The sequence below is a fragment of the Fundulus heteroclitus genome, chromosome 10 (genome assembly GCF_011125445.2).
Source record: "Fundulus heteroclitus isolate FHET01 chromosome 10, MU-UCD_Fhet_4.1, whole genome shotgun sequence".
In the NCBI taxonomy this organism is placed as follows: domain Eukaryota; kingdom Metazoa; phylum Chordata; class Actinopteri; order Cyprinodontiformes; family Fundulidae; genus Fundulus; species Fundulus heteroclitus.
The window spans coordinates 2,141,898-2,166,794 of record NC_046370.1 but is presented as its reverse complement, the minus strand read 5'-3'; the positions used below and the strand labels follow the sequence as shown (position 1 = coordinate 2,166,794).

At 40.0% G+C, this 24,897-nt stretch overlaps 2 protein-coding genes across 2 annotated transcripts in view; one reads left to right on the top strand and one right to left on the bottom strand.

Moving 5' to 3' along the window:
- The window catches only part of erbb2 (erb-b2 receptor tyrosine kinase 2), a 55,766-nt gene that overhangs the window by 15,780 nt on the left and 15,089 nt on the right, over nt 1–24,897 (bottom strand). Inside the window, exons 3-14 of the mRNA XM_036141779.1 lie at nt 13,816–13,984; nt 13,525–13,668; nt 11,337–11,402; nt 11,123–11,235; nt 10,887–11,028; nt 10,652–10,780; nt 8,531–8,654; nt 7,968–8,041; nt 7,736–7,826; nt 3,343–3,545; nt 657–786; nt 336–426 (exon numbers count right to left, since the gene is read on the bottom strand). Coding sequence (XP_035997672.1) covers nt 336–426; nt 657–786; nt 3,343–3,545; nt 7,736–7,826; nt 7,968–8,041; nt 8,531–8,654; nt 10,652–10,780; nt 10,887–11,028; nt 11,123–11,235; nt 11,337–11,402; nt 13,525–13,668; nt 13,816–13,984 — 1,476 coding nt within the window. The remainder of the gene's footprint in view (nt 1–335; nt 427–656; nt 787–3,342; nt 3,546–7,735; nt 7,827–7,967; nt 8,042–8,530; nt 8,655–10,651; nt 10,781–10,886; nt 11,029–11,122; nt 11,236–11,336; nt 11,403–13,524; nt 13,669–13,815; nt 13,985–24,897) is intronic.
- Nucleotides 20,486–24,669, top strand: LOC118564326. Its single transcript, XM_036141780.1, has 2 exons — nt 20,486–24,536; nt 24,613–24,669. Exon 1 carries the CDS (start codon nt 20,824–20,826, stop codon nt 24,091–24,093), a length of 3,270 nt encoding a protein of 1,089 aa, XP_035997673.1. The 5' UTR covers nt 20,486–20,823; the 3' UTR covers nt 24,094–24,536; nt 24,613–24,669.

Below are 24,897 nucleotides of genomic sequence, written 5' to 3'. Positions count from 1 at the left end.
AGTATAATATAGTTTAGTACAGCATAATACAGCATAGTATAGTATAGCACAGCATACTATAGTACTGTATAGTATAGCGCAGCATACCATAGTATAGTACAATATAGCATAGTATAGCACAGCATAGTATAGTATTGTATAGTATAATATAGTATAGCCCAGCATAGTATCGTATAGTATAGTATAATATAGCATAGCATAGTATCGTATAGTATAATATAGCATAGTATAGTACAATATAGCATAGTATAGTACAATATAGCATAGTATAGTATAGCACAGCATAGTATAGTATCGTATAGTATAATATAGTATAGTACAGTATGTTTACTTACAGGGCCGTGGCAGGAGGCAGTGCCATTTAGAGGTCGACATTCTGCATGACAGGCGACGCACAAAGATCCATCAGGGTATTCACGAACAGCTCTGCAACAAAAACAAGCAGAGATGTTGACAATATGTTGTTGCTGTCTTTTTAATGTGCGTTACTGTCACTTTAAAAACAGGGACATAAGCTTCCATGTCATCATCTTAGAGGCAATGCCCTTCAAACAGCTTTTGGTCAGCCTTTGAAAAACCTTTACTCTGATTTCCTATCAGGGTTGAATGTGCACATGAAGTGTGAAGTTATGCTGCATCATTAGGAAGACCGTTACCCCTGATGGACATCACACTGCTCCACACACTCGGTGCCACGCTGGAACGACTTGCAAGCTGCGCACAGGCCGGGCCCTGGACCCCAACAGCCCCCCTGACACAGTGGATGACAAACCCGTCCCTCCGCCTCTGAAAACACAACCAGGAGGAGACGACGCACATAAAAGCTTTTAATATAATTTCCATTGACTCAATATCATATGAGTGAAAAGTTGTCACACCCATTACAGTTTTTTTTTCTTTTCACACTCTAACCACAAACTCCTATGTGTATATCAATTTACTTTACTAGGATTATATATATATATATATATATATATATATATATATATATATATATATATTAGGGCTGGGCAACGATTAAAATATTTAATCGCGATTAATCGCCCTGATTAATCGCGATTAATCGCGATTAATCGCATTGTATTTACAAACTCCAAGAATGAATTCAAAAGTAGTGTAAAGAACACTTTTATTTTAATGTTCTGCTGCCATATGAACAAAAGTGTTGTAACATTTGTAGCACTTATCAGTAACACATATTTAGTGTAAAGCTCAACTTAAACATGTAAAACAAAAAATAGCAATAATAATAAATTAAAGCTTATTGCCACTGACAGGGAATTCTCTTTATGGGGAAAAAATCTACCAAAAACAGGCAATTTCTGAGGTAACCGCAAGGAGCAGCATTATCATTTTATGTTCAATACCAAAATTTAACTTGGCAGTGGTTACAACTAACTTGTTTCTGTCATATTCCATGCTGGAAGAACTTTAAACTGAAATGCTTGCTAACTCGATATGCTTGCGTTACTTGCGTTTATTTGACGTTAACACGCGGTTTTTTGTTGTTGCTTTCTCGCGCGCATATAGTGAATGGCAGGGAAAAACAGGCAAAAACACATGGATACTTTGAAACGAGAAGCGACTTCACCGACGGCGTCTAAGCAGACCCCCCCCCCCGCTCCGCTCCGCTCCGCACAAAACTTGTTCCGGCCGCCAACTCACCGCCTCGCCTCGCCCCGCCTAAGCTCGCTCGCGGTACCTGCGGGAAACACCGCCTTCCGCATGTCGGCTTTGTTTTTTTCCGGCCAGTATCTTTCTTCCTCTGAATCCGAGGCTGGGCTGACAGCGAGGTTATTGGCGCATTATCGCCACTTACTGTTCTGATTCAAACCCCTACACCGCAGCAACAGACCTTTACAAAATAAAAGCATGTGAGCAACATGCGTTAATGCGCGTTAAAGAAAATATCGCCGTTAATAGTCTAATGAGTTAACGCAAAATTAACGCGTTAACTTGCCCAGCCCTAATATATATATATATATATATATATATATATATATATATACACTTTATCTTTTGTCCTGTATTTGTATTTAACCCACATCTGGATGGACTCTCTTCTCAAAAATACCTCCTGCTCAGTCAGACTGGATGAACTCCTGCCATAGATATTCAAGTTGGATTTATGTCTGAACTTTGACTAGGCCATTTTAACACATAAATATGTTTGGATCTAAACTAGGGTGTCCAAAGTGTGCCCCCCCTCCCCAGGTAGAATGGCACAAATTAAGCCTTCCAGCAAATCAAGCTAATGCAGATGAAAACTTTTTGTAATTTTTTTTCCCAAATTGTGTCGCTGGTGACATCCTCCAGCTCATTCTACGGGCTCTCCCATGTCAGACGGGACATACAGTCCCTCCAGGGGGGGCACCTGATGATATGCCTGGATCACCTCAACTGTCTCCTTTTAATGTGGAGAAGCAGCAGCTCGACTGTGAGCTCCCCCCAGATAACAGAGCTCCTCACACTGTCTCTAAGGCTGAGTCCAGTTGGTGTATTTTAACCTGGAGAAAGATTTTTGGTGCCATAAGTTTGAACACCACTGATCTAAACCAGTCCTCTGTTGTTCATACTGATCCTCCTGGAAGGTGAACCTCAGCCCGGTCTCTAACAGGATTGTCCTCTTTTTTTTTTTTTTTAGCTCCATACACTTTTCCTCATCCACTCTGAGCAGCTAAATATTTTGAAGGTAAGCAAACAATGTAGATTAGCTAACTGGGAGACTTCTGAAGGACAACTGGTTGCAATGGATTTCATTTAGGGTTATGGGAGGAAAAGAGGACTGAATGCAAATGCAAGCCACACTTTACAGGTTTTGTAATTCTGAAACGTTTTGAAAAGAGAATTTTTTTTTCCTTCCAGTTATTCACTTCTTTGTGTTGGTCTGACTATCTAGAATTGCAGCGCTCAGGATGGCAGCATGTTCAGGTAGCCCTATCACTTATTTTTTTTTCCAAAATTTTATTACTGCTTTTCTTAGAAAAATTGCTTTTTTGGACAACCGTTTCTTCTTGTATTGGATGCTGTGCGGCTGGATTGATTTTCCCCGGTATTTTTCCATATTTTTCCTCCTTTGTTATGATGCGTTTTTTTATTTATTGTCCCTCTGGGAGAAATAAAGTATTTTTGAATTCTTTTTGAGTTTGAATATAAAATCCAGATGAGACATACTGAAGTTCACGATTGTAATGTGACAAATTGTAAAAACCTCAAGGGGTGTGAATAGTTTTGCAAGGACGTGTACATAAAATCCAACAAGAATGAATGACGGGCATCAGACTAATGACCACCGTAGTGTCTGGAGCCGGCCTTTAGGTCACTATGTGAGCGTTCACCTACCGCACACTTTGGGGTCTCGGTTGAGGCCGACGATGTGCTGGGGGCCCTGGGTGGGATGGAGGACAGTGTCCCAGGGCACCGAATCTGTGTAGCACAGCTGAGAGTTGTTGTACAACAACACCAGGCCTCCACTGACGCTGCGCAGTGAACGCAGACCGAGCGACTGGATGTGTAGGTTCTGGATGGCCAGTGAAAACACCCCCCTGTACAACAAGAAGAAGGATGATTGATTTTTTATTTTTTCCCCTACTGCAACAATCAAGTGAATGTCAAGAAAAGTTTAAAAAGGTAAATCTGCACACAGCGAAAAACAAACCTAAACACACCTGACCGATATTGCAGCAATATAAATGCTTCCCAGAAACTTTGGTATTTCCTGCTGTTCAATGCGTCAGAGCTGGCGAATAATTAGCATTTATTACCATTAGCAGATGGGAGGGGGGTGGGGGGGACGTGCAAACAAAGACACGCTGTAAGTGGACGGACATCAACAGGCCGGCATTCAGTGTGTTTTGGGTCTCTCTCTGTTTAATTATTACCACATAGGACACAAAATGACGCAGGATTTAGGTTTCTAGTAGTAAAGAACGTACAGAGATACAGTGGGAACAGGCAGTTCAGAGAAGTCTTTATCAACCCATGGATCTTACACTAAAAGTGGCTTTCTAGACCTGTTTCCTGTGGGCCTTTGTCCAGAAAAATAAGGATAAACTAGAAAAATTAGCATTTCCTGCGAAAATGCACTGTGAATGCAGATAGCTGAATGATTGAGCAAAAGATGCAGAAGATCTTTGAAGAAAAGAAAAAATAGCTGAAAACATTGAAGAAGTTGAAAAAGTTGAAGAATTTGAAAGAGTTGAAGAATTTGAACATGAAAGAACAATAGCTGAATGATTAGAAGAAGAAAAAACTGAGGGAAAGGCACCAAACATTTCCTAACTCATTCTAAACACTGAAGCAGAAGAAGAATTTCAAACTTGAATATACTGTAGCCATATGTGGGCCTGCATTTCTAGGGAGTATAAGGGGTTTCGCCCCCATTGAAAAGCATTGGATGTTTGACACCTCCTAACCTGGAGATGCTTTACGTGACGAGGCCCAAACTTATTGTGGAGCATTCTGTATAAAGGAGGTACAGACTCTGTAAAGCAGAAGTTTGTCCGAGCTTCCTAGAGCTACTTCCGATCAGCAACATGCTAACCGTTAGCCCCTAACATGGTTGTGTTCAGTATCACCGGGTGATTGTACTCTGTCAGTTTGGTCCAAATCCTGTACTGGGAAGTGCCTCAAAAATGGGTGCCAATACTTAATGTCACCAAAGGTCACCAAAGTTCATGGGTCAGATTGGCCTCCTCTAGCAACTCAGCCTCACCACATCTGGGCCCAGAACTCAACATTTGACCAAAATGGCGTGTAGCGCCATTTCCCACAGGTGGGTGGTGCTGTATTGGCCAATTGGGTCGTGTCTGGGCATCATGCCAGGTCCTGTTGGAAGCAAAGGCCCAATAGGAAAGCATGTGAAATCCAAAATGGGTCAGAAAAGTGACACATGGCTAGGGCTGGGCAATAAATCGATTTAATCGATTAATTCGAATTTACAATTCTTTAAGATTTCATTTTTGGAAAATCTGGATTTTATTTTGCCAATACACTCATTGGGTTTCCATGAAGAGAACAGCATGTGATGCTGAATATATGTTTAGGCAAATATATTGTCAAAATATTGTTAAGTGGAAACTTTTTTTTTTTACCATAATACAAGGTACTTCATTTACTTATTTACTTTTTTTTTATCTTAGTTTGAAGTTCACAAGTGCAGTGAAGCCTGTTCTTAGCTCAATGTGTAATACCACTAGCAGCAAATGTTTAGTTATATTTTCATTGTTTATAATGGCACGGCTGCCATCTTGTTTTACAAGCATGTTTCACAGCTTGTTTTTAGTTGCACTTTGAATTCAGGTCAATCCCTGACGAAATACTTGACATAAAAGCAAGGTTTTAAAATAATTTCTTTAATTTCTTTTTATGAAACAAAAAGGAGGAAAAAATCGATTAATCGAATTTGGTATGATAAAATCGGAGATTTATTTTTTAATCCATATCGCCCAGCCCTACACATGGCTGAAAGTCACTTGAAAATTTTAAAATGTCAAGAGGAAGTGACTGTGCGAATTTCAGGTTCCTACATTAATCACAGCCGCTGCAGTGGGCGTCGAAAGTTGCCATTGTATCCCAATGGAGCTTCTCCCTCTGGCCCTCAGAGTTCCGTCGTCATGGAAACTCACTCACTCACCTGCAGCGGGCCAGTCTACTCAAGTGCAGACACTTTGCTCACAATAAGTCCCATTGGGTTATAATGGAGAACTTTGCCCCGAACAACGCTCCATATCTCCTGATCCGTAAATGGTAGAGACGTAATTTTTTCTGTGTTTATTTCTTAACGGATAGGGGAAGAAGACTTGCTGTCGGTTTTTGCAGGAAATATTTTAATAAAGGCGTAAAAAATTATGATATAAAGGGGATTTTTAAGGAATTTCAAAAATCCTCTAAAAACTGTCCCAAACAAATCGCTCTAGCTAAAAAAGTATAAGAGATATCAAAATAATTCTTTCACAGTGAGTATCAGCAGGCTTTTGAGGACTATGTTGCTCATTTTTATGTTTGTACAAAAATCGGTGTAGGCACAGCGATGATGTAAAATAGTGGATCATGTGGAAAAATGCAGCTCTAAAGCATTTTCAGGATTTTGCACATTCGCTACTCCCGAACGAATTGTTCCTGCGGCAAAACCGTAACAGTTATCCAAATAATTCCTTTTTTGTGAGTGTCAGAAGGGTTGGGACATTCATGTGTGAAAGTCTCATGCCTGTACATCAAACGGTTTAGGAGTAGCGACGGTGCGAAAACGTGTGATGTTTTGGATTTTCAGACGTCATTTTTCAAAACCGCTCCATAGGAAATTAATGGGGGAGGTTTCGGGTTTGTGTCGCTCTGAGGTGATTTGCAAAAAATCTATAAATGCTACACCAATGAGGGTTACATTTCCTGAATCCAGACAAAAATTCCTACGTTTTGATGTATAATTTATGTAGATAGGTTGAAAATTGAGCGAGTGACAAGAAGTTGTTCGGAGAAGAAGAATTTGTTGAATTTCTAGAGTGCGCACTCTATAACTGCATCCTTGACGACCATAGCAACGCATGTTATTTGCAGAATTTCTTGAAAAGCCAAGATTATTTTAAGGAGGTACTATATGAAAATGGTAAAATATATGAAAAAGCTTAAATATACCATAATAGCTGAAAGATATCACTACATTTTAAAAGTTGAATGGCGTTTCTAGCTGAAAGTAGGCTGAAGCAGTAAGCTGTCAAAAAGCAGCTAAAATGAGCGGAATTTTAGTGAATTACATTCATTTCCTATGGGAGAAAAAAAAAGCTGAAAATTTGCAGAAAAAGCTTAATATTTTAAAAAGTTGAAAAGTTAAAAGTACAAAAAGATATAGCCATCGATTCCAGAAGAAGCTGAATAGTTTAAAAGTTGAATGGTTGAAATCGGACAAAAACTGCAGGAGGAGAAGCGAATCAAACTTTAAACAGTAAAAACGTGAAAGAGGATCTTAATAACTGTGAATGCCTACTGCATTCACAGTAATAAAGTTTTGTCTAATCTCCCCCCTTACAGAAGGTGATGATAATATCCTGTAATGCAAGTTACTCCATACCATAGAAGAAGACGTAAAGTTTTTGTCTTTCACATGATTATCGAGAACCTCGGAGCTGCTTTGTCTAATATTCAGGGTTTCTGCAAGACTTTGAGACCGCTAAGATTTAAAGTTGAGACTTGCAAAAATTACAAACAAAACAACCTAAAAATAAAAAAATAAAACTATCAGCATCTTAGGCGAAGGATTGTTTCAGCAAGACTTAGTGTTAAACCCCTGTTTTCATAGCAAACCTAAATAAGTATAAGTCTTCTCTTTACAAAAGAGCTTGTAGAGGATAGAGTTAAAAAAAAAAACATGTATATATTTCTATTTTCATTTCATAAATGTGGAGAAAAGTTTACGATGTATGACGGGAATAGTTTAAAAAGCTAATTTGAGATGAAAAAAATTTATATTTTTAAGTTTTATGTCAAAAAGTTTGGCAAAAAGACACAATATTTCTTCTTCAGATTTTAGAATAGACATTTTAATGATCGCGTATAAAATATATCATTAGATTATTTGAGCAGCTGCTTGTGTTTAGGTGTCCAATAAACCCATTTCCCATCGGGATCAACAGGATGAATGAGATATTCAAAGTTTTATTACTAAATACCCAGACATGCTTTCAGAAACCATCTTCAGGGACCCTGAGGAGATGAGAGCCTCTCCTTTAAAAAAACTTACATGTAGAGCATCCTGCCTCGGATCACCTTCAGGTTCTCAAACACGGAGAGGTTGCTCCACTTCTCTGGCCAGGCATCAATGTACAAATAACCTGCAGGCAAAAAAATAAAAAATAAAAATCACAGCTATACTCAGACGTCTGTGCGGCATTCTCCGGGAAAAGTAAAAATTGGGATCTGGGGCTATTTTGCTGTTGAAAGCATACAGAAGCTTTGATAAAAGAGCCCGATACCTGTAATCTCCTCCAGCTTCCTGAAGTCTCTGAGCTGCTCCAACGTCAGGCCGGGTGTTTTGGTGACAGGGTCCCTGAGCGAAGAGGAAAGTTTTCACTTCAGCGGAGGATTTACTATTTCCAGAGGGATAACATCACCAAACACACAGGCAGAGCTACGGTGGGAGGGTGTAGATCGAATCGAGTTTACGACTGCAGGTTTCTTCTAACAACCATAAAACAGGCTGAGGTGGTTATAGAACTAGTTGGGACTGTTTACAGGATCTGCAGAGATCATAGATGTTCTAAACATAATGCAGATCTGTTCATGGAGGTTTAGAAGGATTGAGAAACAGGCTTGGTAACAACGACAGCCCACATCATGATACTACAGGGAACCGAAACCAGCAAACTTTTTTTCATCTCATCTCCAACCCAACCGTGTCCAGCAGCTGTGGTTTTAAGTCACTCTGGAAAACGCTGATTTCTCCCCATAAATCCTAACATTATTCGTATTATTTTAAAAATAAAGACTGTTGTTACAATACCCCCCCCCCCCTCCTCCTCCAATGTCTGCCTCTTACCCGGCAAAGCTCCGAGCACGGAAGGCCAGACTTCCAAAGATCTTGGTGCACTTGCTGAGCTGCGCCACGTTGTCAGCCGTTACCGTTGCCACGCCGCCGCTGTCCAGACTCATGCCGTTGCAATCTGAGACAAATGAGGAGCAGGTTCGACTTTAGCCGGTGCAAATAAAATCCAAACACAAAGCTGAAACCAGCAGTGTTTAACATCTGTAGACGTAAATGGAATTTAAAGTGACGACCAATTGGTTTATCGACAGGAGGCTAGCTAGGGCTACTTAACTAGTTAAGGCTAACCCAAGCATCAAACTATGGTGAAAAGACAGGCCCCTTAATTTAATTACATATTGACCTGTTTTCTGCTTGCAGTGAGTGTTAAAGCATGACTAAGCTGATAAGAAAAGGTACCAGTTTTGCAAAGAACATTAAACTTAGGAGCAGCTGGAATAAGAGTCTGAGGTCAGGTTCCCCGAATGTAAAAAAAAAAAAAGGGGAAAAAGGGGGGGGGGGGGCCCCCTTTTAATTTCAAGTATCTTGGTGTCTTGTTCACCAGTGATGGGAGGATGGACCAATAGATGGACAGATCGAGACTTCATCTGCTGATCCGCTCTGCTGTGCTAAATGCTGGTGAAGATTCTCAGTCATCCAGGTCATGGTCATTCCAAAAAAAAAAGTAAAAAACAAAGCAACTGGACTTGTTTTCCGTAGTAGAAGACGTTTCGCTTCCTCTCCAGGAAGCTTTCTCAATTCAAAAAGTCTGGAGTAATGTGGAGTAACAAGCTTTATACCATTGCCAAACAAAGGCCTAGTAATGGCTTAGATAACATGCAAATTCAACCGAAACAGGTCCACCCCTTAGTAATGGGCGGTCGAGTCGTTAGGGTTGTTATTGGCCTGGCTTAAAGGAGCAATGTTTTAATCACCCATATGAGGGTGAGAATTGAGGTGATGATTGGCCGGAATTAATCCTATAGCTGTGTTGTAAGTTTTTGAGAGTTGGAACCTAAGGCCTCCTCCTCTGTTTAAGGTTTGTTTCTCTCTCTTAACGTAGATGGCTTCCTTCACACCCCTTTCAAACCATCTGTCTTCTTTGTCCAAAATGTGAACATTTTGGTCCTTAAAAGAGTGTGAGCAGAGTCTTCTCCTGAGTGCTGTGCTAAAGGAAGAGCTGATCCAAAGAGCAAAGCTCTCGATTTACCAGTCAGGCTATTCTCTGAACCTCATCTATGGTCATGAGGTCTGGATCATGACAGAAAGAACCACATCCTGGATCCAAGCATCTGAAATGAGGTTCCTTTAGGGGGAACCTTCTGTGCAGATGACTGTTCACACTGAGCCTGGTTCTGGTTGAGGTTCTCCTCCCTGTTAAAGGGGAGTTTTCCTCTCCACTGTCGCTTCATGCATGCTCAGTATGAGGGATTGCTGCAAAGCCATCAACAATGCAGACGACTGTCCACTGTGGCTCTACGCTCTTTCAGGAGGAGTGAATGCTGCTTGGAGAGACTTGATGCAACCTGCTGGGTTTCCTTAGAGAGGAAACTTTCTCACCAACCTGGAGGATCTGATGGAGTCTGACTTGGGAAAGAACCTTGATGATGACGTATTTCATGAATTGGTGCTATATAAATAAAACTGAACTGAACTGAATGTTCAGCTGAGGAGTTGAACAGAGTTTAGTAAGATTATCAAAGCTTGGGAGACCGTTTTATAATCTAACTCTGCTTTAAACGTCTCCACGACTCTCCCTGGCCTGTCTGCCGGGCTCCTTCATCCTCATGATAATGTCTGCTCTTAAATGTCCTCTTGCAAACCTCGTAAGGCCTTCACAGAACAGCAGGATTTAAACTTGAAATTACAAAAAGATGGAATCTTTTTACCAATTATATGACTTGTGAAGGCAATTGGTTCTGTGTGTTTTTTAGGGGGTATCAGAGTAAAAGAGGCTGAACACAAAAGGCATTTAACACCTTTTTAGATCTTTAAATGTAAAAATAGGATAACCATTTTTTTTTCTGATTTGTGTAGATCCGTCAGATAGGATATTAATGAAAGCCCCGGATAAAAGAAATGACCGGATGGTAAAGTTTCCAATGAATGTAAGCAAAAGACGCATCTGGGTCCCACCTTTGGCACAGTCCCCTTCACACTTTTCGCATTTCTGCGTCTCCGTGCCGTCCGGCTGCTTGACGATGACTTCCTTGCTGTTTTGGGGACAGTTCAAGGTGCAGGCCACTTCCATAGCAAGGTAGTTATCTACAGAGAGAGAGAGAGAGAGAGAGAGAGAGTCAGCGCTCAAAGAGCAACCTGGAGTCCCTGAATGCCTTGTAGTTACACCAGGAGGAGACAGCCGAGTCCTTACAGGGACACTTCTTGACACAGGTGGCTCCGAAGCTGAACCTCTTGTCGGGGTTGGGTTTGGACTGAAAGATGACCGTGTCGTAGATGGTGGCCGGAGGACACGCCTCTTTGCAAAGTCCGCTGTCGTTGAAGTGACGACACGCCTGACGAGACGAAGCGGTGGGCGAAGGGACACGTTAAGTTTTAGCAGCATAAATAAATTAATAAATAAAGGTGTGGGTAAAAGGTGTCGTTTACCAAGCAGTCCGAGTCTTTGGGTCCAGTGCACCCGGCCGCACACTGCTTGTGACAGCAGTCGCTAAGAAGACGGCCTTTGCATCGCTGACAGCCAGAGCAGATTATTCTGGTCACTTTAGAAAAAGGGCAAGCCAGGGAATAAATAAGTCAATAAATAAATCAAAGTTTTAAAGACTAGCTGTATCACCTTCGAGAACGCAAGACATAAACTCACGCGTTTGGCAGTCCTGCTCCGTTTCCCCCCAGCACCTGTTCTCACACGCAGGATGGCAGTTTGCACCTGAAGCAGAGAAAGAAAGAAAAAAACATGCAACGGCAGAAATCTGAGCGCATAATTCTCACAGTTTTAACCAAAAGGAAAAACAAAACTCCGCCAAACCTCAGTCGACGGCTGAGAAACATTAGCTGAGCGGCAGAATAAAAACACAACTTTAACGGATAATGTGACAAACGCCTGCATGTTGGACAGGAAACAGGGCGGCTGTCGGCTGGACGAAGGGAGACGATTATGAAGAAGGTAATTTAACACAGAGTGTTGCCATAGATGCTAACCTACCCATAGCTGCAGGATAGCATTTAAAATCCTTTACTATTAAAACACATTCAACATCTATCAGTCTTTTAACATTTGTCTCAATGTGCAAAAGAAACCACAAAAAAACAAAAATGTAGAGCTTGTTGCTATATATATATATATATATATATATATATATATATATATATATATATATATATATATATATATATATATATATATATATATATAGCGTGATATTCTTCACATTATAAATTCAATTCTGTATAAATGTTTGGAGAAACATGAACACCTGTTAATGTGTCATTTCTAACAAATAGTCACAGAAACTAACAACACCAGTTAAACCCTTCATGTCATCCTGCACTATATGAGCTTTTAAGGGTTTTCTCCTTTAATAATTGAATTAATCATTTAGTTGGTGCTTTATCATATTAAGCTATTTGGGTAGCAGATTTGGTTTAGACTCTTCAGGAATGACCAGAAAAATTTAATTTGTCGGTGTAGGTACCAGATCGGCTCGGGTGGCCTGCGCTTCCCAATGACGTCAAATATATGGCAACTCCACTCAAACAAACTACATTATGCCCTCAGTCATTTGTTACAAATCAATTTTATTTTGCTAATTTACGGTTATTTTCCAGTAACTTAATCGAGGCATGAAAACTTTTAACATGTTTTTTGGAATGCTTCTGTGGTAGTCTGAAAATTTAATCAGTAGTTTTGCAGGATCAAATTTACATCTTACATCAGAAATGTCCTTCCTCCAATTTAAAAAAAAAAAAGTTGTGAAGGGAAACAAAACCATAAACTCTTTTCATTTTTAATAAAAGTCTGCAGCCATTTTAATTTTATCACTGCTTCATCACTTTAAAATCAATAACGTTTATTCTTCCTTTTTCTACTGATATTACTATGCCGTTCTTTCTGATCACATGTTTTTTATTATTCCAGATGAAATTGTGACAATATTCTTCCAGAGATTGAGCCAACTGTCAAATATTTGTTGATTTTTTTAGTAAAATGGCTTGAATATTTGTTCTGTCATTTTCAGTGTGGTCCTTGTTAATCATTATACCTAAATATTTTACCTAATTTTTATCAATTAAAGTGGGTTGATTATTTTGAATTGCTAAGATTTCACATTTTTCTATGTTCATCTTTAAGCCTGAAGCTTTTGAGAAAAAAGAAACCGCTAAATTAACTAAATAAAATTGATTCGTTACAAATTCAGACCGCTGGCTCAATGTAGTTTGTTTGAGTGGCGTTGCCATAATGTGACGTCATCGGGAGGCGCAGGGACCATGGAGAATTTCTTCGTAAAATTGTCCGTTTACAAACCGCAATCCCGCTCTCGAATAAAACCGCTATAATTATAATTATAGCGGTTTTAGTATAGTATAGTCCAGACCAATCACAATGTTTTGTGTAATTGTGCAAACGTTAAACCAATCATGTATAGTGACGTCATCAGAAGGTGCAGGACCCGAGCCGATCTGGTACCTACACCGGCAAACCAATGAATGTGTTAAAAACGGCTATATATATATATATATATATATATATATATATATATATATATATATATATATATATATATATATATATGATGAAATGACGCTAGACCATTCATTTGTGGCATAAATGTTTAAAATGGGCTTCCATGTGTTTTTAACTCTATTTCTGCGGTGTATTTCTGTTCTCTGTATTGAACTGTACGAGATTTGGTATTATAATTACAGTTAGCAGCAGACGGGCTTAAATCTGAGGCAACTGGACTTTCGCTCAGTTTAGTCCAGTCCCCTCCGGTTTAAGCCTACTTGCTGTTGCCATGACCCGGATAACAGAATTTGCACAAGCAGCTTACAGTTAGGGGCTCGAGACTGCAGACGAAGTTCTCTGTGGTGGGGGGTATTCTGCTCGTCCAAGATGTCCCTCAAATCGATACTCTGAGGGTCCGGGAAGCACAGCTGGGGGTTGCCCCAAATAGAAACCCCACCCAACAGGATCTCTGCAGCACAAACAACACCAGAGCTATGAGACGTGACTTTTCAAATCTTTAAGTAAATATGAAATTAAAAAAAAAAAAAACGCAGCTTGTAGCAGGCAGCTAATGAGCCAGAACAGCTCACACAAACGTGTTTGTATTTTAACTGACCTTTGAGGCTACGGAGCCGGAGCGTCTCCAGCCCTTGATTGTCCAGGACAGCCAGTGAATAGTTGGAGCTGTACAGCTGGCTGCCCCTTATGATCCGAAGGTTGTCCAAAGGCACCAGCTTCACTGAGACATGTGCAATGAGGACATAGCCCTGCACCTCTACGATCCCCTGTTGACAGAAACAACAAACAACTTTTGTAAATGTTTTCAAAGAAAAAAACCAACAACAACTCAAAGTCATTAAAAAATATGTACAGAGAAATCAGCCGCTGACTGTTTCTGAAACCGGATGTGTTTTCCAGACACAACATACACACGTGCTAATAGCTCGGGCTAACAACAACAACACTCCTTGGTGTGGAGGTGTTCACTGAGGGAAGGAGACTCAATGATAGCCTTTTTTTAGGTACAAGAGAGATTCTTAAAAACAAAGTCAGACGACACACAAAGAATGTAAGAAGCTATTAGCCACTTTTTTTAAAACGTCAAGAATTAGAAAGAAAAAAAAACTAGCTTGTCTGGCACAACTGTTGGTGAAGCTAACGCTAACGGCATTCCTTTGGAAAACGGGGTCAAGGGTCTACATTTTATGTGGTGTTTACAGTCAGTGATGCTAACTGTGCTAATCCCAGCACAGTTGGCATCTGTACCGGTAGCACGATCCAAAACAGAATAACTTCTGGATCGCCGTTGAATGCCCTTTATTAGTTCAAAAAAAGTATTTCCATCCTTTTCTACAAAATGCTATAATTCATCTGATGACTGTCATTTTTTTTTTAAGAAAAATATATTGTATTAGAAAATTGTTTATTAAAGTTGTTGATTGAGCTGTAAATGTATTTATGCTGTCAATGCGCCCTCTGATGGATCCATCATAGGCAAGCGATAATTTATTTCTTGCAAAAAGGTGGCGAAAGACTGAAAACAGATCCATTCAATAAGTAATACTGTTGGAGTGCACAGTTAAAGTACTTCTTGATTCTGATATTGACCAACTCGGAAATACATGCATTAGTGACCAAATTTTCAAAAAATGTAGCATTAAGATCGTGATTGCGCCGTTAAAAGTTTTTTTAAGGATTTAAAATAGTTCCTCGGCGTCCGCTAGGCTGAAAATCCACACTTTATCCACACTTTGGGTCGATGACGTAGTTTGTAGGCGTTGCCCAGGCTACGCTACAGAGAGTTCAATGAACTACACCACGAGAAGTTCAGATGGCGATTCACAAAGTGATGATTTTAACAGGAAAGACAGCGCAAGCGTCTGTTACGACTCGGGTAAGTCTGAGAAAAACATTTTAGGAAAATAAACGGAATGGTTTGCTAATGTATAATTGGAATCGGTGCTCATAATCGCGGTCATGGCTGACAGTTCAGATGTAAACACGGAAACAACTCATTGAAGCTCGATTGTCTGGCATCGTTTATGACGGCTGAAATCCACCAAAACAGCACATAAAAAAATTACATTTAGCACAAACCATAGCATTAATTTCAGCATTATGTGTTCCCGGAATTGTACTAAATAATCTTGACGTGAGCGCTCTGAGAGCGGACGCGCATTTATCTGTTGCGCCGTGGCGCTCATATTCTCCGGGGGTGGGGGGAAGTCGCTTCTCAGCAGGCTGCTGTGATGACGGCGAGATTTCTCCGCTTCACTGCGCCTGAAGACAGCATTTATCTATTTTTATTTTACAATTTTGTAAACAACAGCTACGGATTAAACTGAATGTTACAATCTTGACATGATTATATGAGTTGTTTTACCGAGAAACCGATCAGAAGCGACGTGAAACCCCGCCTCTCTGGCTGCAGCGCTCCCGACTCAGAGGGGAACAGATTTTAACAGGGGACCTGAATTTCGCACACCAGGACTTTTTGGGTTCGGAAATGTGTGTAAAGAGACATTATCCTTGTTGGTATTTGACCAACCATAAGCCACACACTTTTTAGCCATGTTTAATCCGTCTATTTGTCTTTGAGAAAGCGAGTTTGCAACCAGGAAGTATCTTGTTACCATGTCAACAGATCAACGCCTACCCACATATTACGTCATCGGTCATGCAACATTTTTTTATGAGCCTTGAGCTAAAAAGCCTTAAAAATCCACTTTTTCATCAAATTTTTTTTTTTTTTCCCCTCAGGTCATAATAATATGTGAACTTTCTAACATTTAGCAACTTGTATGATCTCAAAATCAAGAAGTACTTTAAGTACAGAGAAAATAAAATATTCAAATGGATTAAAATTTTGTGTGACGTAATCATTGAGCATGCTCAGAGCAGTCAAAGCGGCCATTGAAATGCATCTTAAACATGTTTTTCTGTATTTTTGTTATACCCTTCAAATTGTGCAATATTCAGTTAGTAATGCTAAATATGCTGTGATTAGCACAGTTAGCATCACAGAACTGGCACAGTTAGTAATGCTGTGCTGTGATTGACAGCTAGTAATGCTAACATTGCTGTGATTAGCACAGCATCACATGATTGGCACCGTTAGTAATGCTAACTGTGCTGTGATTAGCATCACGATTGGCACAATTAATAATGCTAACTGCGCTGTGATTAGCATCACATGATTGGCACAGTTAGTAATGCTAACTGTGCTGTGATCAGCATCACGATTGGCACTGTTAGTAATGCTAACTCGGCTGTGATAGCCTCACGATTGCCACAGTTAGTAATGCTAACTGTGCTGTGATTAACATCACGATTGGCACAATTAATAATGCAAACTGTGGTGTGATTAGCACAGTTAGCATCACATGATTGGCACAGTTAGTAATGCTAACTGTGCTGTGATTAGCACAGTTAGCATCACATGATTGGCACAGTTAATAATGCTAACTGCGCTGTGATTAACATCACGATTGGCACAATTAATAATGCAAACTGTGCTGTGATTAGCACCATTAGCATCACATGATTGGCACAGTTAGTAATGCTAACTGTGCTGTGATTAGCACAGTTAACATCACATGATTGGCACAATTAATAATGCTAACTGTGCTGTGATTAGCATCACGATTGGCACAATTAATAATGCTTGTAAGTGACAGTGAAATTATTTATTTCTTGGAAAAATGTATGTTTATTTCAGATTATGTATTTTAAGTTGTTTAGTTCAAATTTTGAGGTTTATGTAAAATTATTGTATTTTATTTCTTTTGAAACTATTTGTTGAAAAGTTATCGCGAGATTTGCGTATATAAGAAAGGTAGCGAGATTTGCATGAGAGAAGGAGCAGAAATCTGGGAAAGAGTAGCAGTCTCGTATTTGCTGTAGCTGAAAAGGTATTGTATTTATGTTTGTAATATTTTGTAAATTTATTGGTTATGGTGTTTTAATTACTTAATATTTAATTTAGAGTGGACAAAGAAGAATTAGTCTATTAAAGACCTCCGAAGTGGCAGGCGGTCACGAGGTAACTTTGTTACAGTATGTGTCACCTGACTGTCTGTAAATGTATCCATTTCTAAAGCTTGTCTTTATTTTTGTAGTTTTCACGGCATTTATTAAAGAGCCCGTTTTGAAGGAAGCCGTGCCAGTGTTGTCACTTTGGAGCAACAGTGAAAACTCCTCCAGCCAGCGCCGGTTACAAACCGTTAAGACGACAGCAGCCGCAGTGAGTGACAGTGCAACTCTCCAGCCAGCGCCGGTTACAAACCGTTAAGAAAACGGCAGGCGCACCAACGCCGGTTAGGACCGTTAAAGAGGACTGCCGCTGCAGTGAGTGACGGTGCCGTGGTGTAACACAAGAGGGCGCCATTTGTCAAGCTCACCGTTTTCAAGAAACCAAGCGCAGCAGCAACGTACATCAGAAGTTCGGTGGAAATGAATTAAGGACAGTGTTAAAAGTAGAATAAGAGTGGATTAGGTGAAGTTTAAAGCCACATAAGTTTCTACAACACATTTGTCAAAAGGTTACTTATTCTCTACTGAACTTCAAAGTGATGTGTTGTTGTTAAGGAAAGAGTGTTGTGTATGTATCTTGAGGTCAAACTAAGTGGGAAGTTAACAAATTTCTTTAAGTTGAAATACATCTGTATTAAGAATGAATCTCATTACAGCTACAGTATAAAGTAATATTCAAGTCACATAAGTTAGAAATTTAAAGGAGTATTTTGCAATTTAAAAAGAGCATTTAGTGACGTTTAACCAGACTTATAAAATGACTGACAAAGATCATAAAGAACTCTATGCTCTATCAAGTACTGAAGTGGAGGAAAATGATACTGAGCAAATCTCAGAACCACAGACTGTTCGAAGAAGTGAAAGAGTTAGAACGTTAACCGAAAAGGGTAAAGAGCTTCAAGAGGAGAAACTTAAAATGCTTCAACACAGATATGCAGTCGGTTTTGAAAAATGGAGATATGAAGCAAGACTGAGCAAAGTCATATTAAGAAAGGAAGCTTCAGACAGTGAATTAAAGGAGCTGATTAACAATGTAAACGTCACCTGCATATATATGCAAACTATTTATGAAGAAATACGGCAAATACACACTCCTGGTGCAGACGCAAGGCGCAAAGTAGATGCATGTACATCACTTTCTGCATTTATTGTCAGAAGAGCTGAGAAACAACTGCAAGGAGACTCTGCAGAAGACGACGAAGAGCCATGGCCAGATTTTGGGTCATGCTTAGGATCTGAAAGTATGACATCAAGGTCAAAATCCAGAAGCTCTAAAGGTAGTTCAGGTAGTTCACAAACAACCAAGAGATTGGAAGCAGAGGCGGAGGCAGCTGCATCTCAAGAAATATTAGCAGTTATGGAAGAGCAAGAAAAGGAAACGATTGAGTTACAAAAATTAGAACGCGAAAATTTGGAAAGGCAGCAAGCAATGGAAGAGCAGCGAAGAAAGATTAAACGCTTGGAAGAAGTTAAAAAATTGAATGCCGCAAAGGCACGAGTAAAGGTTTATGATGAAGCTGAAAGTATTTCTGAAAGTCAGAGTTCATCACAGAGCATTAAAGCAGAAAGTGAAATCCAAGCAATCCCTGTCACAGCGCACAGTTCTTCTCCAGCTCTAAATATTACCCATTTCCATAATGCTAAAATTGTTGAATCTATGCCACATAATCCTACAGTAATAAACCAAGCCCAACAAAGTCCTGCTGAACAACCTAAGGCCACCATAAGCCAAACACTTAATGCATCAAGTCCACCATTCATCCCTCAAGCCACACAGGTTTCCTCTGCTGCAGCTCAACAACAGTCAAATTATGAGCTAGTTGGCATACTAGCAGAAGCAATAAGCGCTAATCGTCTTCCAACTCCAGAACCTGCATTGTTCACTGGTGACCCCTTAAAGTTCAAAGATTGGCAGTTGTCCTTTGAAACCCTGATAGAAAGGAAAAACATTCCAAAGAATGAGAGACTCTATTATCTCAGAAAGTATCTTGGTGGACCCGCGAAGAAAGCAGTTGAAGGTTTTCTTCTAGTGGGGACAGATGAAGCATATGACTCAGCTTGGAAAGTGCTGGAAAAACGTTTTGGAGATCTATTCACCATAGGAAAATGCTTCAGAGACAAGCTTCACAGTTGGCCTAAAATAAACTCCAAGGATGGAAGTGAGTTGAGAGAATTTGCTGACTTCCTGAAGAATTGTGAAGCTGCAATGTTACACATAAGGTCACTGGAGATTCTCAATGATTGTATGGAAATCCAGAAACTCTTGCTAAAACTTCCAGATTGGTTGACCACAAGATGGAACCGGACAGCCATGAAAATAAGAAGGGCTAGTGATGGAGAATATCCATCTTTTCATGTGTTTGCTGATTTTGTATCCACTGAAGCAGACTTAGCATGCGATCCTATAGCATCAGTGCAAGCTCTTAGAAGTTTGGAAATAAGTAAACCCAAACAATTACGCAACCAAGTCATCCAAGCAAAAACGCTAACAACAAACTCAAACAACACAAATACTGTGACCTGTCCTTTCTGCAAAAGAAATGGTCACATCCTTGATAAATGTTTCAAATTCACAGAAACCCCACTCCAAGACCGTATCAAGTTTGCACAAGCAGAAAGGCTGTGTTTTGGATGTTTAGAGAGAGGACATCATTCCAAGAAGTGTGACAAAAAGAGCACATGCGAAAAATGTCAAAGAAGACATCCAACATGTCTGCACAATGACGCGTTCATTGAGCGTAACAGGGTAATACCTGCAGTGAGTGAAAAGTCTCCAGACAACGACGAAGCTGACGCTGAAGAAGGAGACAAACCATCGGTGGCGATCTCTAACAGGGTAACTCAAGCAACTTCAAGCACGTTGACATCCTCTATTCTACCTGTATGGGTTTCATCAAAGAACGACCCAGACAGAGAGGTTTTAGTTTATGCACTACTTGATTCACAAAGTGATACATCCTTCATCTTGGATGAAGTAGCCCAAGGTCTTGACACAAATAAAAGTAAAGTCAATCTGTGCTTGTCAACTATGTCCACCAAGTCAACAGTTATACCATGTGACAAGCTGGTAAACCTTCAAGTTAGAGGATATAAAGATGAAAAAAGAATTACACTGCCACCAGTATATACAAGAGAGTTTATCCCTGTCAACAGATCACATATCCCAACGTCTGAAACCGCCTTAAAGTGGCCTCATCTGGAAAAGCTGGCAGATAAGCTACCTCCACTGCTCGAATGCGAAGTCGGTCTACTTATTGGCTATAATTGTCAACAAGCCCTCCTACCACGCAAAGTTCTTGCAGGCAAAGAGAACCAACCTTACGCACAGTTAACTGATCTTGGCTGGAGCATAGTTGGTTGCTCATCTCAATTTCAAAATCACAACGATGTCATCGGTACAAGTCACAGAATAATTGTTCGTGAAGTATTCCCTGTTTCACAACCAGCAGTTGAACTCAAGAAACAAGTACATTTTGTATGCAGAACTCAAGTAAAGGAAGCCAGTCCAACTGATGTGATTAAGGCTTTGGAATCCGATTTTTCTGAACATGCAACAGATGACAATCCAGTTTCACAGGAAGACATTTTGTTCATGTCAAAGGTGACCAAAGGTATAAAACAGAAGAACGATGGTCATTACGAACTCCCGTTACCATTCAAAACAGACAATCCGAATCTCCCAAACAACAAGCAAAGTGCTGAACACAGATTGTCTTCATTGGAACGTCGACTAAGAAGGGATGAGAAATACTATAAAGATTATTTCAAGTTCATGAACGATATTATAACTCGCGGAGATGCAGAAAAGGTGCCAGAACATGAGCTGAACAACAAGACAGCATGGTACATCCCGCATCACGGGGTTTACCACCCCCACAAACCAGAGAAAATACGTGTGGTTTTTGACTGTTCTGCACACTTCCAAGGAACATCTCTCAACGATCATCTATTGACTGGACCGGATCTCACCAACACATTGGTTGGAGTGTTATGCCGATTTAGAAAGGGCCTCGTCGCCATTATGTGTGATGTGGAAAGAATGTTCCACCAATTCCATGTCATTAAGGAACATCAAGATTATTTAAGATTTCTTTGGTGGGACAAAGGCAATTTAAACTCCGAACCTTCAGTTTACAGGATGAAAGTACATCTTTTTGGAGCAGCATCATCTCCTGGATGTTGTAATTTTGGACTCAAACACATTGCATTACAGGGTAGAAACAAGTTCAGCAAAGAGACTGTTGAATTCATCCAAAGAGGTTTTTACGTTGACGATGGACTTACTAGTGTAACATCAACAGCCAAAGCTATACAGCTGGTCAAAGAGTCAAGGGAACTTTGCAAAACAGGAAACCTACATCTGCATAAGTTTGTGTCAAACAATAAAGAGGTGCTTGCAACAATTCCCCAGGAAGAACAAGCTCAGTCCAAAGATCAGAACATGGCTTTTGGAGAACTCCACATTGAACGTGCACTTGGAGTACAATGGTGTGTAGAAGCAGACCAATTCCAGTTCAGAGTTCAAGTTAAAGAAAACCCATTGACCAGAAGAGGGGTGCTTTCGACTGTTGCTTCCATCTATGACCCTCTTGGGTTCGTCGCCCCTTTCACATTGATTGGAAAGCAAATACTCCAAACATTATGCAAAGACAAGGTCAACTGGGATGATGATCTTCCAGACCACATTCTACCACGATGGGAAGCATGGTTGAGAGACCTGCCTAAGCTGGCAGCTCTGAAGATCCCACGAAGCTACTCACAAGACATCAACATCATACAGTATGAATTGCATAACTTCTCGGATGCGAGCCTTGACGGTTATGGTGCATGTTCATACCTTAGAGCAATAAGCAAGGAAGGACAGATAAGCTGTTCACTCGTCATGGGAAAAGCGAGAGTTACACCCATCAAACAAATGACCATCCCAAGACTCGAACTGTCGTCGGCTGTAACTTCAGTCCGAAACGCGGATGTAATTAAACAAGAACTGGAAATCAAAAATCTACTAGAATATTATTGGACGGATTCACAAGTCGTACTGGCATATATAAGCAATGACGCTAAAAGATTTCACACATTCGTTGCCAATCGGATTCAACGAATAAGACAAAGTACGAGTCCTGAAAAATGGCAGCATGTCAGCTCAGCGGAAAATCCGGCTGATCACGCCTCAAGGGGTTTAAATGCTGCACAACTGAAAGAATCAAACTGGTTGAAGGGTCCAGATTTCCTTTGGAAAAAAGATCTTCCAATAAAAAAGGAAATGGTGGGAGAAGTTGAAGGGACAGATCCTGAACTCCGTACAGGTCATGCACACACTGTGCAGTCAAAACAAGTGAGCCCTGTTCTAGAGCGTCTAAAGAAGTTCTCTGATTGGTCGAGAGCTGTAAAGGCTATTGCCAGACTCAAACGATGCATAAAAGAGTTTAAAGGTGTTCAAGAAAGAACAAACAAAACAACAGATCTTGAAGAGAGAAGAGACACAGAAGTTTTCATTATCAAGCTAGTGCAAAAGGAAGCTTTTACTGAGGAAATACAGAAAATCAGATCTCAGAAGGAAAATTCTCTGCACAAGCATGACAGACTAAAGCAACTAAATGCTTTCTTGGACAAGTCCGATGTTCTCAGGGTGGGAGGAAGATTGTCCCAATCAGCCTTGCATCATCATGTCAAACATCCCGCAATTCTTACCAAGGAGTCCCACGTATCAGCTCTCCTCGTTAAACACTACCATGAACGTGTACATCATCAAGGAAGAGGCATGACCATAAATGAATTACGTGCAAATGGCATATGGATTTTAGGATGTGGAAGTATGGTTTCTTCGCACATTTACCACTGTGTTAAATGTAGGCGATATAGAAAGACCACAAATGTCCAACAGATGGCAGAGTTACCAGAAGTAAGAACAAAAACAGCACCTCCTTTTACATATTGTGGTGTTGACTGTTTTGGCCCATTCATGGTAAAGGAAGGAAGAAAGGAAGTCAAAAGATATGGATTATTGTTCACCTGCTTATGTTCACGAGCTGTGCATATTGAAACACTTGATGACTTATCAACTGATGCTTTCATGAACGCTCTTCGGGTTCTGATTGCCATAAGAGGTCCTGTTCGACAACTAAGATGTGACCAAGGGACAAATTTTATGGGAGCCAGAAGAGAGTTTTTGGAGCTAATGAAGGATATGGACCAAGAACCACAAAGAGCTATTGGTTGTGAGTTTGTGATGAACGTTCCATCAGCTAGCCACATGGGAGGTGTCTGGGAACGGCAAATTCGAACAGTACGAAGCATACTAACAGCAATGTTAGATAAATTCTCAAACAGACTTGATACAACTAGTCTAAGAACGCTCTTTTACGAGACAATGGCCATCATTAACAGCAGACCCTTAAGTGTGGAGTATCTTAATGATCCCTTGGGTCCAGAGCCTTTAACTCCCAATCACCTATTAACGATGAAGTCTTCAGTTATTCTTCCCCCTCCAGGACAGTTTTGCAGAGAGGATTTGTACTTGAACAAAAGATGGAGAAGAGTACAATTTCTAGCAAACGAGTTTTGGCAAAGATGGAAACGAGAATATCTGTTAAATCTCCAACAGCGACAGAAATGGCAAAAAGTTTCACGGAACCTCCACATTAATGACATTGTGATCCTACAAGATGATAATGCTCCAAGATGTAAATGGAAGCTAGCTCTAGTAGTAGAGACTCTAGAGAGCCCAGACGGCAAGGTTCGAAAGGTGAAACTAAAGACAAGTGAAACGACATTTGACAAAGGAAAACCACTGACAAGGTTGATATATTTAGAAAGACCTATTCATAGGGTAGTGACGTTACTTGAGACTAATACAGAGTAAAACAGACTTTAATTCTGACATTCATTGAAAAATCACATTGAAACAAATTAGTGATTTTGGTGGGAGTGTAAGTGACAGTGAAATGATTTATTTCTTGGAAAAATGTATGTTTATTTCAGATTATGTATTTTAAGTTGTTTAGTTCAAATTTTGAGGTTTATGTAAAATTATTGTATTTTATTTCTTTTGAAACTATTTGTTGAAAAGTTATCGCGAGATTTGCGTATATAAGAAAGGTAGCGAGATTTGCATGAGAGAAGGAGCAGAAATCTGGGAAAGAGTAGCAGTCTCGTATTTGCTGTAGCTGAAAAGGTATTGTATTTATGTTTGTAATATTTTGTAAATTTATTGGTTATGGTGTTTTAATTACTTAATATTTAATTTAGAGTGGACAAAGAAGAATTAGTCTATTAAAGACCTCCGAAGTGGCAGGCGGTCACGAGGTAACTTTGTTACAGTATGTGTCACCTGACTGTCTGTAAATGTATCCATTTCTAAAGCTTGTCTTTATTTTTGTAGTTTTCACGGCATTTATTAAAGAGCCCGTTTTGAAGGAAGCCGTGCCAGTGTTGTCACTTTGGAGCAACAATGCTAACTGTGCTGTGATTAGCACAGTTAGCATCACATGATTGGCACAGTTAGTAATGCTAACTGTGCTGTGATTAGCACAGTTAACATCACATGATTGGCACAATTAATAATGCTAACTGTGCTGTGATTAGCATCACGATTGGCACAATTAATAATGCTAACTGTGCTGTGATTGGCACAGTTAGCATCACATGATTGGCACAGTTAGTAATG

Coding starts and splice junctions, on each gene's coding strand:
- LOC118564326 (XM_036141780.1), top strand. CDS start 20,824: ATGTCAAAGGTGACCAAAGGTATAAAACAGAAGAACGATGGTCATTAC.